Source organism: Astyanax mexicanus, chromosome 23 (genome assembly GCF_023375975.1).
Source record: "Astyanax mexicanus isolate ESR-SI-001 chromosome 23, AstMex3_surface, whole genome shotgun sequence".
Classification (NCBI taxonomy): domain Eukaryota; kingdom Metazoa; phylum Chordata; class Actinopteri; order Characiformes; family Acestrorhamphidae; genus Astyanax; species Astyanax mexicanus.
Genome location: NC_064430.1, coordinates 18,471,167 through 18,485,906, shown reverse-complemented (window position 1 = coordinate 18,485,906; position 14,740 = coordinate 18,471,167). Strand labels below are relative to the sequence as shown.

Below are 14,740 nucleotides of genomic sequence, written 5' to 3'. Positions count from 1 at the left end.
AGCTGTTTGCTGTTGTCTTTGAAGATTTAGGGTGAAGCTGATGAAATCTGATTCAAATTGATTTTCTAATGTCTATAGCTGTGTATAAAAATCAAGTAATGACACATCGGTTTGTTTTGTATCATAGTTTACTTTACCTGTAGTGCTGCATTAAGATGCTATACTAAGAACCTGCTAGTCTTATTTTCTTATTCATCATAAACACTCTACATGTAACTGAGTATGTTGATGATTTTCTCCAATATCACGAATCATAACTCTTATTTTTATGGATTTCATTGAGTTCAAATATTGTTTGTCTTTATTAATATATCATAATATGATGTGATGCTGTATACAGTTGGGGTAAAAAATAATAATCAGATTCCAGTGAAAATGCTTTGATTTATTTTACTTCACAATAATGACACATTTAATTTGGACAGTTTTCCACATGAGGTCATCCCATTAGAATCAGAAACATCACTTCATCTCCAGACGAGCTGTGATCAGTTGTGAATGGGACACAGTAGGGTGTGTATTTCAGCAATTGTAGAGAGTGTTGATCCTCTGGATGTCGATGACGGACAGGTCCACTCTCTGTCCAATCTGCACTGATGCATCAGGAATAGGAGTGATGGTGTTCAGGCCGTTGATGGTGAAGGCCGTTTTCCCATAGTGCATCACGGAGGAGTAGTCGTACGGTGTGTTGAGGTTGTTGGTGTTCTCCTTGTTGAAGTTGTACTGCATTGTAGGGTCGATGTTCTGCCAGTTGATGGTCACGTAGCGGTCACGGTCACTCCTGGTGTGCTCGTGGTAGAAGCCCAGAGCGTGGTTCAGCTCGTGCTGGACGATGCCGTGGTACACGCAGCCCCTCGTGCTGAGGGAGACCACCTGCTTCCCACCTGTTCTGCCCAATGAAGAGTAGCACCTGAGAGGAGAGAGAGAAGACTGTTCAGGTGACTGAAGTAAAGCTATGGACAGTGCTCTTCAAACAGGAGGAACACAAGTGGAAGATCATCTAAAAGCTCCTTTAAATACTTCAGCTGCTCTCACCCATCTCTGTTCTCAATGCTGAGGTAGTCGATTTCAGTGCTTCTGTCAACAAAGCGAATGCAGGTCTTGCTGTGGAAGGTGGCCATGGCCCCGGCAATCACAGCCCTGTCAGTGGATGCTGTAAAGAAAACCATCAAAGCATCACCAATCAATAATCAGATCATAGCCTCTCTAATCAATAAGATGATGAGAACTGGAAAGAGTGAAGCATGAGCTTCTACTTACAGAAGTCGGCACTCACTGTGAAAGGCACCTGCACTAAACCAGTTGAGGACTTCTTCCAGAAGCAGTTGTTGTTGGCACAGACCAGAGCGTTCCTGGTTCTTGGTAAGACTATGTCTCCCTCCAGCAGCAGTTCCCTGGATCCTTCATCCACAGATGGAAATGAGGGTTTGATTAGGAAAAGCAGGAAATGGAGTTTAGATCAAAACTATTCCAGGAGTTTCTCAGTCTAGTGTCCTGTTTTGGAGCAAAGCTCCTCAGACTAGGAATTCTTATCTAGAATTAATAGAATAAGCAGCTTCTTTACCGTTGTTGGTGCTCAGAATTCTTGTTGTGATGTCCACGTGCTGAGGCTCCATGAGAGGAACAGCCTGGGTGAGGCCGAGCATCAGCAGGGCTAGAATGGAGAGAGAGGCTGTGGGCTCCATGTTGCTTCAGTGTGTGGAGATGATCTGGATGCTCCTTCAGTGAAGCTCAGTGTCTGAACCCTGTCATACCTGCTCTTTTATACACATGGACACACATCGGTGTGGCTGTCTGCGGATTAAAGCTAGGTTCTGTCCACTGTCTAATGTGTGGAACAAAAGGGAGGAACCCTCTGAGCTCAGGAATCTGATTTGTAGATGATTGTTTTCTTCATAAAGAGACTCTTCTCTTTAGATATCAGTCATTTCTTCACTTGTGTGCTTCAAGGTCCTGTTTTAATATCGTTTCATTGTTCTCTACATAGGAAGTCCGGTTTCTAAATTCTAGCAACATGTTTCTTATTAGTGCTTTGAAAATTAGTATCTTCTGTGTAAACTGGACTCTGATCCCGACTCAGTTAATCTCTCTAATGTGTGGAAATAAAGGGAGGATCCTCTGGCGTCAACTGGAAGTCACACTGTCAGATTGTTTGTCTAATCTGTGCTAATCGATTGGTTGTATGTTTTGGTCAAACATTCTCAAACAGTGTATTTGTTTTATGGAAAATTAACTTTTTTTTTCCACTTAAATTTTTTTTTTCTTGAACTTGATGTTTGCTAAAAATGGCAAAACTACCAGAATAATAGACTCTGGGGTTCTGAAGGGGATCTGTTTAGTTTTCTGATACTCCCTGTACTGTGCTGATTGATGAACTTTTCAGAGGGGTATCTGGTTACTGTTCTAAAACTCCCTTTACTTTTCTGAATGATGTCCTTCCGAGAGGACATTCCAATTAATGTTCTGAGACATATTGTATTGTTTTCAGTGATGTACTCTAGAAAGGGGACATGTTTGTTGTTGTGATACTTGTAATGAACTGAGTGGTCTACACTTAAGGGGGTATTTGGTAGTACATTGTAAAGTCCAACAGACTCACCACACAGTTCAGAGATAAAGTTTTGGAAAACTTTAAAGCCAGGTTAGGTAATGAAAACACATCCCAGACATTGATCATCATAAGGATCACTGCTCAATCCATCATCCAAAAATGGAAAAAGGATTCTTCAACTGCAAACCTACCAAGACATGGCCGTACACCCAAACTGACAGATCTATCAAGGAGAGCACTGGTCAGAGAAGGCCAATGGTCACTCTGGAGGAGCTGCAGAAATCCACAGCTCAGGTGGGAGAATCTGTCCACAGGACAACGATAAGTCATGCACTCCACAAATCTGACCTTCATGGAAAAAACGTCTTTTTGAAAAAAAAACCCAAAAAAAAACATAAGACCTGCCGTTTATAGTTTGCCATCAGTCATGTAGAGGAACATGTGAAAACTGTGATGTGGATGAATCTGAATACAGGGCAATCCTAGAATTAAACCTGTTAAAGACTGCAGCTAAATATTTCAGACTGGGAAAGAGATTCACCTTCCAGCAAGACAATGAATGACTCTAAATATATAGTCAGAGCTACAATGGAAGACTTTTGTACATCTTTTCAGATATTCATGTGATTAAAACTTTGAAAATCACATATAATTTTCATACTATTTCACAATTATATACTACTTTGTGTTGGTCTTTCAATAAAAGTCTCAATAAGATACATTTAAGTTTGTGGTTGTAAGGTGACAAAAGGTTAAAAAGTTAAAGGGTTATGGACACTTTTGCAAACCACTTTACATATGCAGGGCAGGGTGCCTCCAGGACCTCAGTTGTGAAACTTTGTTAATTAATTTTGATCTTATTATGAAATTGACCGTAAGCAATGAAATAGGACAGAGTGTAATATTTGCCTTCTTACGTAAAAATGATATTGCAGGTATCTTCATTGATTAAGAGAGGATTCCATTCTCTTAAAAGTATCATACATAAAAGAAAAAGCAAAGGGGCTCAATTTGGGACTAAAGGCTTGGAAAGTTCTATAGAAAATCCATCCAACCCAGTACTTTTCCCAGAAGGCAGTGAACACATTGCTCACATCATTTCTTTATAAAAGTGAATGTAGAGTTCAGCTGTTTGTGTTGTCTTTAGAGATTGAAGGTAAAGATGCAGAAATCTGATTCATAGAGATTTTCTGATGTGCATGTCTGTATATAAAAATCAAGTAACGAAACTTTAGTGACCATGTATCATAGTTTACTTTACCTGTAGTGCTGCATCAAGTTGCTATGCTAGGAACCTGCTAGTCTTATTTCCTTTTTCATAATGTACATTCTACACAGAACTGAATTTGTTGATTTTCGCCGATATCAGGATTTTTTAATGGATGTCATAAAGTTCAAATATTCTTTGTCTTTATTAAAATATTATAATATGATGTGATTCTGTAAACATTTTACATGAATAATATTCAGAATAGAGATTCCAGTGAAAATGCTTGGATTTTTTTTATTTCACAATAATGACACATTTAATTTGGACAGTTTTCCACATGAGGTCATCCCATTAGAATGTGTATCATTTAGAGAGATAAGAAGATGACAGGATCATCACTTCATCTCCAGACGAGCTGTGATCAGTTGTGAATGGGACACAGTAGGGTGTATTTCAGCAATTGTAGAGAGTGTTGATCCTCTGGATGTCGATGATGGACAGGTCCACTCTCTGTCCAATCTGCACTGATGCATCAGGAATAGGAGTGATGGTGTTCAGGCCGTTGATGGTGAAGGCCGTTTTCCCATAGTGCATCACGGAGGAGTAGTCGTACAGTGTGTTGAGGTTGTTGGTGTTCTCCTTGTTGAAGTTGTACTGCATTGTAGGGTCGATGTTCTGCCAGTTGATGGTCACGTAGCGGTCACGGTCACTCCTGGTGTGCTCGTGGTAGAAGCCCAGAGCGTGGTTCAGCTCGTGCTGGACGATGCCTTGGTACACGCAGCCCCTCGTGCTGAGGGAGACCACCTGCTTCCCACCTGTTCTGCCCAATGAAGAGTAGCACCTGAGAGGAGAGAGAGAAGACTGTTCAGGTGACTGAAGTAAAGCTATGGACAGTGCTCTTCAAACAGGAGGAACACAAGTGGAAGATCATCTAAAAGCTCCTTTAAATACTTCAGCTGCTCTCACCCATCTCTGTTCTCAATGCTGAGGTAGTCGATTTCAGTGCTTCTGTCAACAAAGCGAATGCAGGTCTTGCTGTGGAAGGTGGCCATGGCCCCGGCAATCACAGCCCTGTCAGTGGATGCTGTAAAGAAAACCATCAAAGCATCATCAATCAATAATCAGATCATAGCCTCTCTAATCAATAAGATGATGAGAACTGGAAAGAGTGAAGCATGAGCTTCTACTTACAGAAGTCGGCGCTCACTGTGAAAGGCACCTGCACTACACCAGTTGAGGACTTCTTCCAGAAGCAGTTGTTGTTGGCACAGACCAGAGCGTTCCTGGTTCTTGGTAAGACTATGTCTCCCTCCAGCAGCAGTTCCCTGGATCCTTCATCCACAGATGGAAATGAGGGTTTGATTAGGAAAAGCAGGAAATGGAGTTTAGATCAAAACTATTCCAGGAGTTTCTCAGTCTAGTGTCCTGTTTTGGAGCAAAGCTCCTGAGACTAAGAATTCTTATCTAGAACTAATAGAATAAGCAGCTTCTTTACCGTTGTTGGTGCTCAGAATTCTTGTTGTGATGTCCACGTGCTGAGGCTCCATGAGAGGAACAGCCTGGGTGAGGCCGAGCATCAGCAGGGCTAGAATGGAGAGAGAGGCTGTGGGCTCCATGTTGCTTCAGTGTGTGGAGATGATCTGGATGCTCCTTCAGTGAAGCTCAGTGTCTGAACCCTGTCATACCTGCTCTTTTATACACATGGACACACATCGGTGTGGCTGTCTGGGGATTAAAGCTAGGCTCTGTCCACTGTCTAATGTGTGGAACTAAAGGGAGGAACCCTCTGAGCTCAGGAATCTGATTTGTAGATGATTGTTCTCTACATAAACAGCAGCTTCTCTTTAAGTGATTTTCTTTTGTAGAACAGTATTTACATTCTCTTTTGTGTTCCTCAAGGTTCTGCTTAAGGTTCTAATAATGTTACCTACATATGAACTCCAATTTCTAAATTCTACCTACATATTTCTTATTAATGATCTGCTGAAAATGAGTTTATTCTGTTTAAACTGGTCTCTAATCCCGACTCAGTTAATCTCTCTAACATGTGGAACTAAAGGGAGGATCCTCTGGAGTCAACAAGTACTTTAAAACTCACACTGTCACGTTGTTTGGCTAATCTGTTCTAATGGATAGGTTGTAGGTTTTTGTGATTCTCAGACAGTCTGGTTGTTTGTACTGTAATAAATGTCTTTCCATGAACTGTACTTTTGCTGTAAATAGCAAAAGTACCAGAAAAATGTATCTGAAAATAGGATATAAGTATAGTATGTTACACTTAGTAATCTTTCCTAATGTAAATTAATAACAAAATGACAAAACATAAAGAATTAAATTGATCAGTGTTTCCAGCGCTGATGTGGATCAATGAGTATAATCAGCGGGGCCAGATACCACTTAACCTTTCCAGGCAGACTTAGGAGAGCATGCTCCTGCAGGGTATCTGTAATGTTCTGTGTGGTCTTTCAAGGTGAATTGTACTCTAGAATAGGTATCTGGTTAGTGTTGTGATACTCACTGTAATGGACTGAGTGATCTACTCTCTAGAGGGGTGTCTAGTTATTTTCTGATACTTACTGTACTGGGCTGAGTGGTGTACTCTTCAGAGGGATATCTGGTTAGTGTTCTTATTCTTATTGTACTGGGCTGAATTATGTATTCTCAAACCTGAAATCTGGTTCTGATACTCACTGTACTTAAAGATGCTGTAAATCTTAACTAGATGTTATGGTCTGATTTGGCTCTTAGAATTCAAACTTGTAGAGTTGCTTGCAAAAGTATTAATATGCTTAAGACTTTTTAAATTTGGTCACCTTACAAACGTACTCACAAACTAGCACATACTTGTGAAGTGGATGAAAATGATACATGATGTTCAAAATTTTAACGCAATAAAAATCTGAAAAGAGTGGCGTGCAAAAGTATTAATCCCCCTTTACTCTGAAACCCCTAAATAAAGTGCAGAGCAATCGATTGCCTTCAGAAGTTTCTTAATGAGTTAATACAGTCCAGCTGTGTGTAATAAAGTCTCAGTGTAAATAAACCTGTTCAGGTAGGGCTCAGTAGTTTGATTGTGAACACTAGTGAACAACTAGCATCATGAAGACCAAGGAACTCACCAGACCGGTCAAAGATAAAGTTGTGGAGATGTTTAAAGCAGGGTTAGGTTTAAAAACATATCCCAAGATTTGAGCATCATACAGAGCACTGTTCAGTCCGTCATCCAAAAATAGAAAAAGTATTCTACACCTGCAAACATACCAAGACCTGACTGTCCACCAAAACTGACAGATCGAACAAGGAGAGCACTGGTCAGACAAGCAGCATGAGGCACATGGTCACTCTGGAGGAGCTGCAGAAATCCACAGCTCAGGTGGGAGAATATTTCCACAGGACAACTATACGTTGTGCACTTCACAACTCTGGCCTTTATGGAACTGTGCTAAAAAAAGAACATTTTTGGAACTTAGACATAAGAAGTGCTGTTTGCAGCTTGACTCAATCCATCTAGGGGAATATGTGGAAGAAGGCTGCAAAAGACAAAAGACTGGGAAGGAGATTCATCCTCCAGCAAGACAATGACGCTAAACATGTGGCCAGAGCTACAGTGGAATACTTTTGTATGTCACACCTTTAAAATGTTTATTAATTACACATTTAAAAACCTGTATCATTTTTGGTCCACTTCACAATTATGTGCTACTTTGTGTTGGTCTATCACTTAAAATCTCAATTAAATACATTTAAGTTTGTGGTTGTAAGATGACAAAATGTGAAAAAGGTCAAGAGTTATGAACACTTTTGCAAGCCACTGTGAATGTAAAGGGCATGGTGCCTCCAGGACCACGGTTGGGAAACTGTTATAACTTTGATATTATTATGAAATGAATGAAAACAGAACAAGAAAAGGAGATTAATTTGGGACAAAAAACTTGGGAAGTTCTACGTAATATCCATCTCAGTATTTTTCCCAGAAGGCAGTGAACACATTGCTCACAGCATTTCTTTATAAAAGTGAATGTAGAGATCAGCTGTTTGCTGTTGTCTTTGAAGATTTAGGGTGAAGCTGATGAAATCTGATTCAAATTGATTTTCTAATGTCTATAGCTGTGTATAAAAATCAAGTAATGACACATCGGTTTGTTTTGTATCATAGTTTACTTTACCTGTAGTGCTGCATTAAGATGCTATACTAAGAACCTGCTAGTCTTATTTTCTTATTCATCATAAACACTCTACATGTAACTGAGTATGTTGATGATTTTCTCCAATATCACGAATCATAACTCTTATTTTTATGGATTTCATTGAGTTCAAATATTGTTTGTCTTTATTAATATATCATAATATGATGTGATGCTGTATACAGTTGGGGTAAAAAATTATAATCAGATTCCAGTGAAAATGCTTTGATTTATTTTACTTCACAATAATGACACATTTAATTTGGACAGTTTTCCACATGAGGTCATCCCATTAGAATCAGAAACATCACTTCATCTCCAGACGAGCTGTGATCAGTTGTGAATGGGACACAGTAGGGTGTGTATTTCAGCAATTGTAGAGAGTGTTGATCCTCTGGATGTCGATGACGGACAGGTCCACTCTCTGTCCAATCTGCACTGATGCATCAGGAATAGGAGTGATGGTGTTCAGGCCGTTGATGGTGAAGGCCGTTTTCCCATAGTGCATCACGGAGGAGTAGTCGTACGGTGTGTTGAGGTTGTTGGTGTTCTCCTTGTTGAAGTTGTACTGCATTGTAGGGTCGATGTTCTGCCAGTTGATGGTCACGTAGCGGTCACGGTCACTCCTGGTGTGCTCGTGGTAGAAGCCCAGAGCGTGGTTCAGCTCGTGCTGGACGATGCCGTGGTACACGCAGCCCCTCGTGCTGAGGGAGACCACCTGCTTCCCACCTGTTCTGCCCAATGAAGAGTAGCACCTGAGAGGAGAGAGAGAAGACTGTTCAGGTGACTGAAGTAAAGCTATGGACAGTGCTCTTCAAACAGGAGGAACACAAGTGGAAGATCATCTAAAAGCTCCTTTAAATACTTCAGCTGCTCTCACCCATCTCTGTTCTCAATGCTGAGGTAGTCGATTTCAGTGCTTCTGTCAACAAAGCGAATGCAGGTCTTGCTGTGGAAGGTGGCCATGGCCCCGGCAATCACAGCCCTGTCAGTGGATGCTGTAAAGAAAACCATCAAAGCATCACCAATCAATAATCAGATCATAGCCTCTCTAATCAATAAGATGATGAGAACTGGAAAGAGTGAAGCATGAGCTTCTACTTACAGAAGTCGGCGCTCACTGTGAAAGGCACCTGCACTACACCAGTTGAGGACTTCTTCCAGAAGCAGTTGTTGTTGGCACAGACCAGAGCGTTCCTGGTTCTTGGTAAGACTATGTCTCCCTCCAGCAGCAGTTCCCTGGATCCTTCATCCACAGATGGAAATGAGGGTTTGATTAGGAAAAGCAGGAAATGGAGTTTAGATCAAAACTATTCCAGGAGTTTCTCAGTCTAGTGTCCTGTTTTGGAGCAAAGCTCCTCAGACTAGGAATTCTTATCTAGAATTAATAGAATAAGCAGCTTCTTTACCGTTGTTGGTGCTCAGAATTCTTGTTGTGATGTCCACGTGCTGAGGCTCCATGAGAGGAACAGCCTGGGTGAGGCCGAGCATCAGCAGGGCTAGAATGGAGAGAGAGGCTGTGGGCTCCATGTTGCTTCAGTGTGTGGAGATGATCTGGATGCTCCTTCAGTGAAGCTCAGTGTCTGAACCCTGTCATACCTGCTCTTTTATACACATGGACACACATCGGTGTGGCTGTCTGCGGATTAAAGCTAGGTTCTGTCCACTGTCTAATGTGTGGAACAAAAGGGAGGAACCCTCTGAGCTCAGGAATCTGATTTGTAGATGATTGTTTTCTTCATAAAGAGACTCTTCTCTTTAGATATCAGTCATTTCTTCACTTGTGTGCTTCAAGGTCCTGTTTTAATATCGTTTCATTGTTCTCTACATAGGAAGTCCGGTTTCTAAATTCTAGCAACATGTTTCTTATTAGTGCTTTGAAAATTAGTATCTTCTGTGTAAACTGGACTCTGATCCCGACTCAGTTAATCTCTCTAATGTGTGGAAATAAAGGGAGGATCCTCTGGCGTCAACTGGAAGTCACACTGTCAGATTGTTTGACTAATCTGTGCTAATCGATTGGTTGTATGTTTTGGTCAAACATTCTCAAACAGTGTATTTGTTTTATGGAAAATTAACTTTTTTTTTCCACTTAAATTTTTTTTTTCTTGAACTTGATGTTTGCTAAAAATGGCAAAACTACAAGAATAATAGACTCTGGGGTTCTGAAGGGGATCTGTTTAGTTTTCTGATACTCCCTGTACTGTGCTGATTGATGAACTTTTCAGAGGGGTATCTGGTTACTGTTCTAAAACTCCCTTTACTTTTCTGAATGATGTCCTTCCGAGAGGACATTCCAATTAATGTTCTGAGACATATTGTATTGTTTTCAGTGATGTACTCTAGAAAGGGGACATGTTTGTTGTTGTGATACTTGTAATGAACTGAGTGGTCTACACTTAAGGGGGTATTTGGTAGTACATTGTAAAGTCCAACAGACTCACCACACAGTTCAGAGATAAAGTTTTGGAAAACTTTAAAGCCAGGTTAGGTAATGAAAACACATCCCAGACATTGATCATCATAAGGATCACTGCTCAATCCATCATCCAAAAATGGAAAAAGGATTCTTCAACTGCAAACCTACCAAGACATGGCCGTACACCCAAACTGACAGATCTATCAAGGAGAGCACTGGTCAGAGAAGGCCAATGGTCACTCTGGAGGAGCTGCAGAAATCCACAGCTCAGGTGGGAGAATCTGTCCACAGGACAACGATAAGTCATGCACTCCACAAATCTGACCTTCATGGAAAAAACGTCTTTTTGAAAAAAAACCCCAAAAAAAAACATAAGACCTGCCGTTTATAGTTTGCCATCAGTCATGTAGAGGAACATGTGAAAACTGTGATGTGGATGAATCTGAATACAGGGCAATCCTAGAATTAAACCTGTTAAAGACTGCAGCTAAATATTTCAGACTGGGAAAGAGATTCACCTTCCAGCAAGACAATGAATGACTCTAAATATATAGTCAGAGCTACAATGGAAGACTTTTGTACATCTTTTCAGATATTCATGTGATTAAAACTTTGAAAATCACATATAATTTTCATACTATTTCACAATTATATACTACTTTGTGTTGGTCTTTCAATAAAAGTCTCAATAAGATACATTTAAGTTTGTGGTTGTAAGGTGACAAAAGGTTAAAAAGTTAAAGGGTTATGGACACTTTTGCAAACCACTTTACATATGCAGGGCAGGGTGCCTCCAGGACCTCAGTTGTGAAACTTTGTTAATTAATTCTGATCTTATTATGAAATTGACCGTAAGCAATGAAATAGGACAGAGTGTAATATTTGCCTTCTTACGTAAAAATGATATTGCAGGTATCTTCATTGATTAAGAGAGGATTCCATTCTCTTAAAAGTATCATACATAAAAGAAAAAGCAAAGGGGCTCAATTTGGGACTAAAGGCTTGGAAAGTTCTATAGAAAATCCATCCAACCCAGTACTTTTCCCAGAAGGCAGTGAACACATTGCTCACATCATTTCTTTATAAAAGTGAATGTAGAGTTCAGCTGTTTGTGTTGTCTTTAGAGATTGAAGGTAAAGATGCAGAAATCTGATTCATAGAGATTTTCTGATGTGCATGTCTGTATATAAAAATCAAGTAACGAAACTTTAGTGACCATGTATCATAGTTTACTTTACCTGTAGTGCTGCATCAAGTTGCTATGCTAGGAACCTGCTAGTCTTATTTCCTTTTTCATAATGTACATTCTACACAGAACTGAATTTGTTGATTTTCGCCGATATCAGGATTTTTTAATGGATGTCATAAAGTTCAAATATTCTTTGTCTTTATTAAAATATTATAATATGATGTGATTCTGTAAACATTTTACATGAATAATATTCAGAATAGAGATTCCAGTGAAAATGCTTGGATTTTTTTTATTTCACAATAATGACACATTTAATTTGGACAGTTTTCCACATGAGGTCATCCCATTAGAATGTGTATCATTTAGAGAGATAAGAAGATGACAGGATCATCACTTCATCTCCAGACGAGCTGTGATCAGTTGTGAATGGGACACAGTAGGGTGTATTTCAGCAATTGTAGAGAGTGTTGATCCTCTGGATGTCGATGATGGACAGGTCCACTCTCTGTCCAATCTGCACTGATGCATCAGGAATAGGAGTGATGGTGTTCAGGCCGTTGATGGTGAAGGCCGTTTTCCCATAGTGCATCACGGAGGAGTAGTCGTACAGTGTGTTGAGGTTGTTGGTGTTCTCCTTGTTGAAGTTGTACTGCATTGTAGGGTCGATGTTCTGCCAGTTGATGGTCACGTAGCGGTCACGGTCACTCCTGGTGTGCTCGTGGTAGAAGCCCAGAGCGTGGTTCAGCTCGTGCTGGACGATGCCGTGGTACACGCAGCCCCTCGTGCTGAGGGAGACCACCTGCTTCCCACCTGTTCTGCCCAATGAAGAGTAGCACCTGAGAGGAGAGAGAGAAGACTGTTCAGGTGACTGAAGTAAAGCTATGGACAGTGCTCTTCAAACAGGAGGAACACAAGTGGAAGATCATCTAAAAGCTCCTTTAAATACTTCAGCTGCTCTCACCCATCTCTGTTCTCAATGCTGAGGTAGTCGATTTCAGTGCTTCTGTCAACAAAGCGAATGCAGGTCTTGCTGTGGAAGGTGGCCATGGCCCCGGCAATCACAGCCCTGTCAGTGGATGCTGTAAAGAAAACCATCAAAGCATCACCAATCAATAATCAGATCATAGCCTCTCTAATCAATAAGATGATGAGAACTGGAAAGAGTGAAGCATGAGCTTCTACTTACAGAAGTCGGCGCTCACTGTGAAAGGCACCTGCACTACACCAGTTGAGGACTTCTTCCAGAAGCAGTTGTTGTTGGCACAGACCAGAGCGTTCCTGGTTCTTGATAAGACTATGTCTCCCTCCAGCAGCAGTTCCCTGGATCCTTCATCCACAGATGGAAATGAGGGTTTGATTAGGAAAAGCAGGAAATGGAGTTTAGATCAAAACTATTTCAGGAGTTTCTCAGTCTAGTGTCCTGTTTTGGAGCAAAGCTGAGAATTCTTATCTAGAACTAATAGAATAAGCAGCTTCTTTACCGTTGTTGGTGCTCAGAATTCTTGTTGTGATGTCCACGTGCTCCATGAGAGGAACAGCCTGGGTGAGGCCGAGCATCAGCAGGGCTAGAATGGAGAGAGAGGCTGTGGGCTCCATGTTGCTTCAGTGTGTGGAGATGATCTGGATGCTCCTTCAGTGAAGCTCAGTGTCTGAACCCTGTCATACCTGCTCTTTTATACACATGGACACACATCGGTGTGGCTGTCTGGGGATTAAAGCTAGGCTCTGTCCACTGTCTAATGTGTGGAACTAAAGGGAGGAACCCTCTGAGCTCAGGGTTCTGATTTGTAGATGATTGTTTTCTTCATAAAGAGACTCTTCTCTTTAGATATCAGTCATTTCTTCACTTGTGTTCTTCAAGGTCCTGTTTTAATATTGTTTCATTTTTCTCTACATAGGAAGTCCGGTTTCTAAATTCTAGCAACATGTTTCTTATTAGTGCTTTAAAAATTAGTATCTTCTGTGTAAACTGGACTCTGATCCCGACTCAGTTAATCTCTCTAATGTGTGGAAATAAAGGGAGGATCCTCTGGCGTCAACTGGAAGTCACACTGTCAGATTGTTTGGCTAATCTGTGCTAATCGATTGGTTGTATGTTTTGGTCAAACATTCTCAAACAGTGTATTTGTTTTATGGAAAATTTACTTTTTTTTCCACTTAAAATTTTTTTTCTTGAACTTGACGTTTTCTAAAAATGGCAAAACTACCAGAATAATAGACACTGGGGTTCTGAAGGGGATATGTTTAGTTTTCTGATACTCCCTGTACTGTGCTGATTGATGAACTTTTCAGAGGGGTATCTGGTTACTGTTCTAAAACTCCCTTTACTTTTCTGAATGATGTCCTTCCGAGAGGACATTCCAATTAATGTTCTGAGACATATTGTATTGTTTTCAGTGATGTACTCTAGAAAGGGGACATGTTTGTTGTTGTGATACTTGTAATGAACTGAGTGGTCTACACTTAAGGGGGTATTTGGTAGTACATTGTAAAGTCCAACAGACTCACCACACAGTTCAGAGATAAAGTTTTGGAAAACTTTAAAGCCAGGTTAGGTAATGAAAACACATCCCAGACATTGATCATCATAAGGATCACTGCTCAATCCATCATCCAAAAATGGAAAAAGGATTCTTCAACTGCAAACCTACCAAGACATGGCCGTACACCCAAACTGACAGATCTATCAAGGAGAGCACTGGTCAGAGAAGGCCAATGGTCACTCTGGAGGAGCTGCAGAAATCCACAGCTCAGGTGGGAGAATCTGTCCACAGGACAACGATAAGTCATGCACTCCACAAATCTGACCTTCATGGAAAAAACGTCTTTTTGAAAAAACAAAAAACAAAAAAAAACATAAGACCTGCCGTTTATAGTTTGCCATCAGTCATGTAGAGGAACATGTGAAAACTGTGATGTGGATGAATCTGAATACAGGGCAATCCTAGAATTAAACCTGTTAAAGACTGCAGCTAAATATTTCAGACTGGGAAAGAGATTCACCTTCCAGCAAGACAATGAATGACTCTAAATATATAGTCAGAGCTACAATGGAAGACTTTTGTACATCTTTTCAGATATTCATGTGATTAAAACTTTGAAAATCACATATAATTTTCATACTAATTCACAATTATATACTACTTTGTGTTGGTCTTTCAATAAAAGTCTCAATAAGATACAT

The 14,740-nt window shown here is 40.5% G+C and overlaps 5 protein-coding genes across 5 annotated transcripts in view; 1 reads left to right on the top strand and 4 right to left on the bottom strand.

Moving 5' to 3' along the window:
• Positions 1-14,740, top strand: part of aox5 (aldehyde oxidase 5) — a 70,631-nt gene that overhangs the window by 25,841 nt on the left and 30,050 nt on the right. The gene's annotated exons all lie outside the window — the stretch shown is intronic.
• Positions 365-1,753, bottom strand: LOC125780432 (hatching enzyme 1.2-like). Its single transcript, XM_049471368.1, has 4 exons — positions 1,565-1,753; positions 1,261-1,401; positions 1,036-1,153; positions 365-910 (listed from the first exon to the last, which is right to left on the bottom strand). The coding sequence occupies exons 1-4, from the start codon at positions 1,683-1,685 to the stop codon at positions 523-525; spliced, it is 768 nt and encodes a 255-aa protein (XP_049327325.1). The 5' UTR covers positions 1,686-1,753; the 3' UTR covers positions 365-522.
• Positions 4,036-5,516, bottom strand: LOC111197070 (hatching enzyme 1.2-like). Its single transcript, XM_049471367.1, has 4 exons — positions 5,257-5,516; positions 4,953-5,093; positions 4,728-4,845; positions 4,036-4,602 (listed from the first exon to the last, which is right to left on the bottom strand). The coding sequence occupies exons 1-4, from the start codon at positions 5,375-5,377 to the stop codon at positions 4,215-4,217; spliced, it is 768 nt and encodes a 255-aa protein (XP_049327324.1). The 5' UTR covers positions 5,378-5,516; the 3' UTR covers positions 4,036-4,214.
• On the bottom strand, positions 8,155-9,543 carry LOC125787315 (hatching enzyme 1.2-like). The gene is made up of 4 exons (XM_049471363.1): positions 9,355-9,543; positions 9,051-9,191; positions 8,826-8,943; positions 8,155-8,700 (listed from the first exon to the last, which is right to left on the bottom strand). Exons 1-4 carry the CDS (start codon positions 9,473-9,475, stop codon positions 8,313-8,315), a joined length of 768 nt encoding a protein of 255 aa, XP_049327320.1. The 5' UTR covers positions 9,476-9,543; the 3' UTR covers positions 8,155-8,312.
• On the bottom strand, positions 11,820-13,282 carry LOC125787317 (hatching enzyme 1.2-like). Its single transcript, XM_049471365.1, has 4 exons — positions 13,038-13,282; positions 12,743-12,883; positions 12,518-12,635; positions 11,820-12,392 (listed from the first exon to the last, which is right to left on the bottom strand). The coding sequence occupies exons 1-4, from the start codon at positions 13,150-13,152 to the stop codon at positions 12,005-12,007; spliced, it is 762 nt and encodes a 253-aa protein (XP_049327322.1). The 5' UTR covers positions 13,153-13,282; the 3' UTR covers positions 11,820-12,004.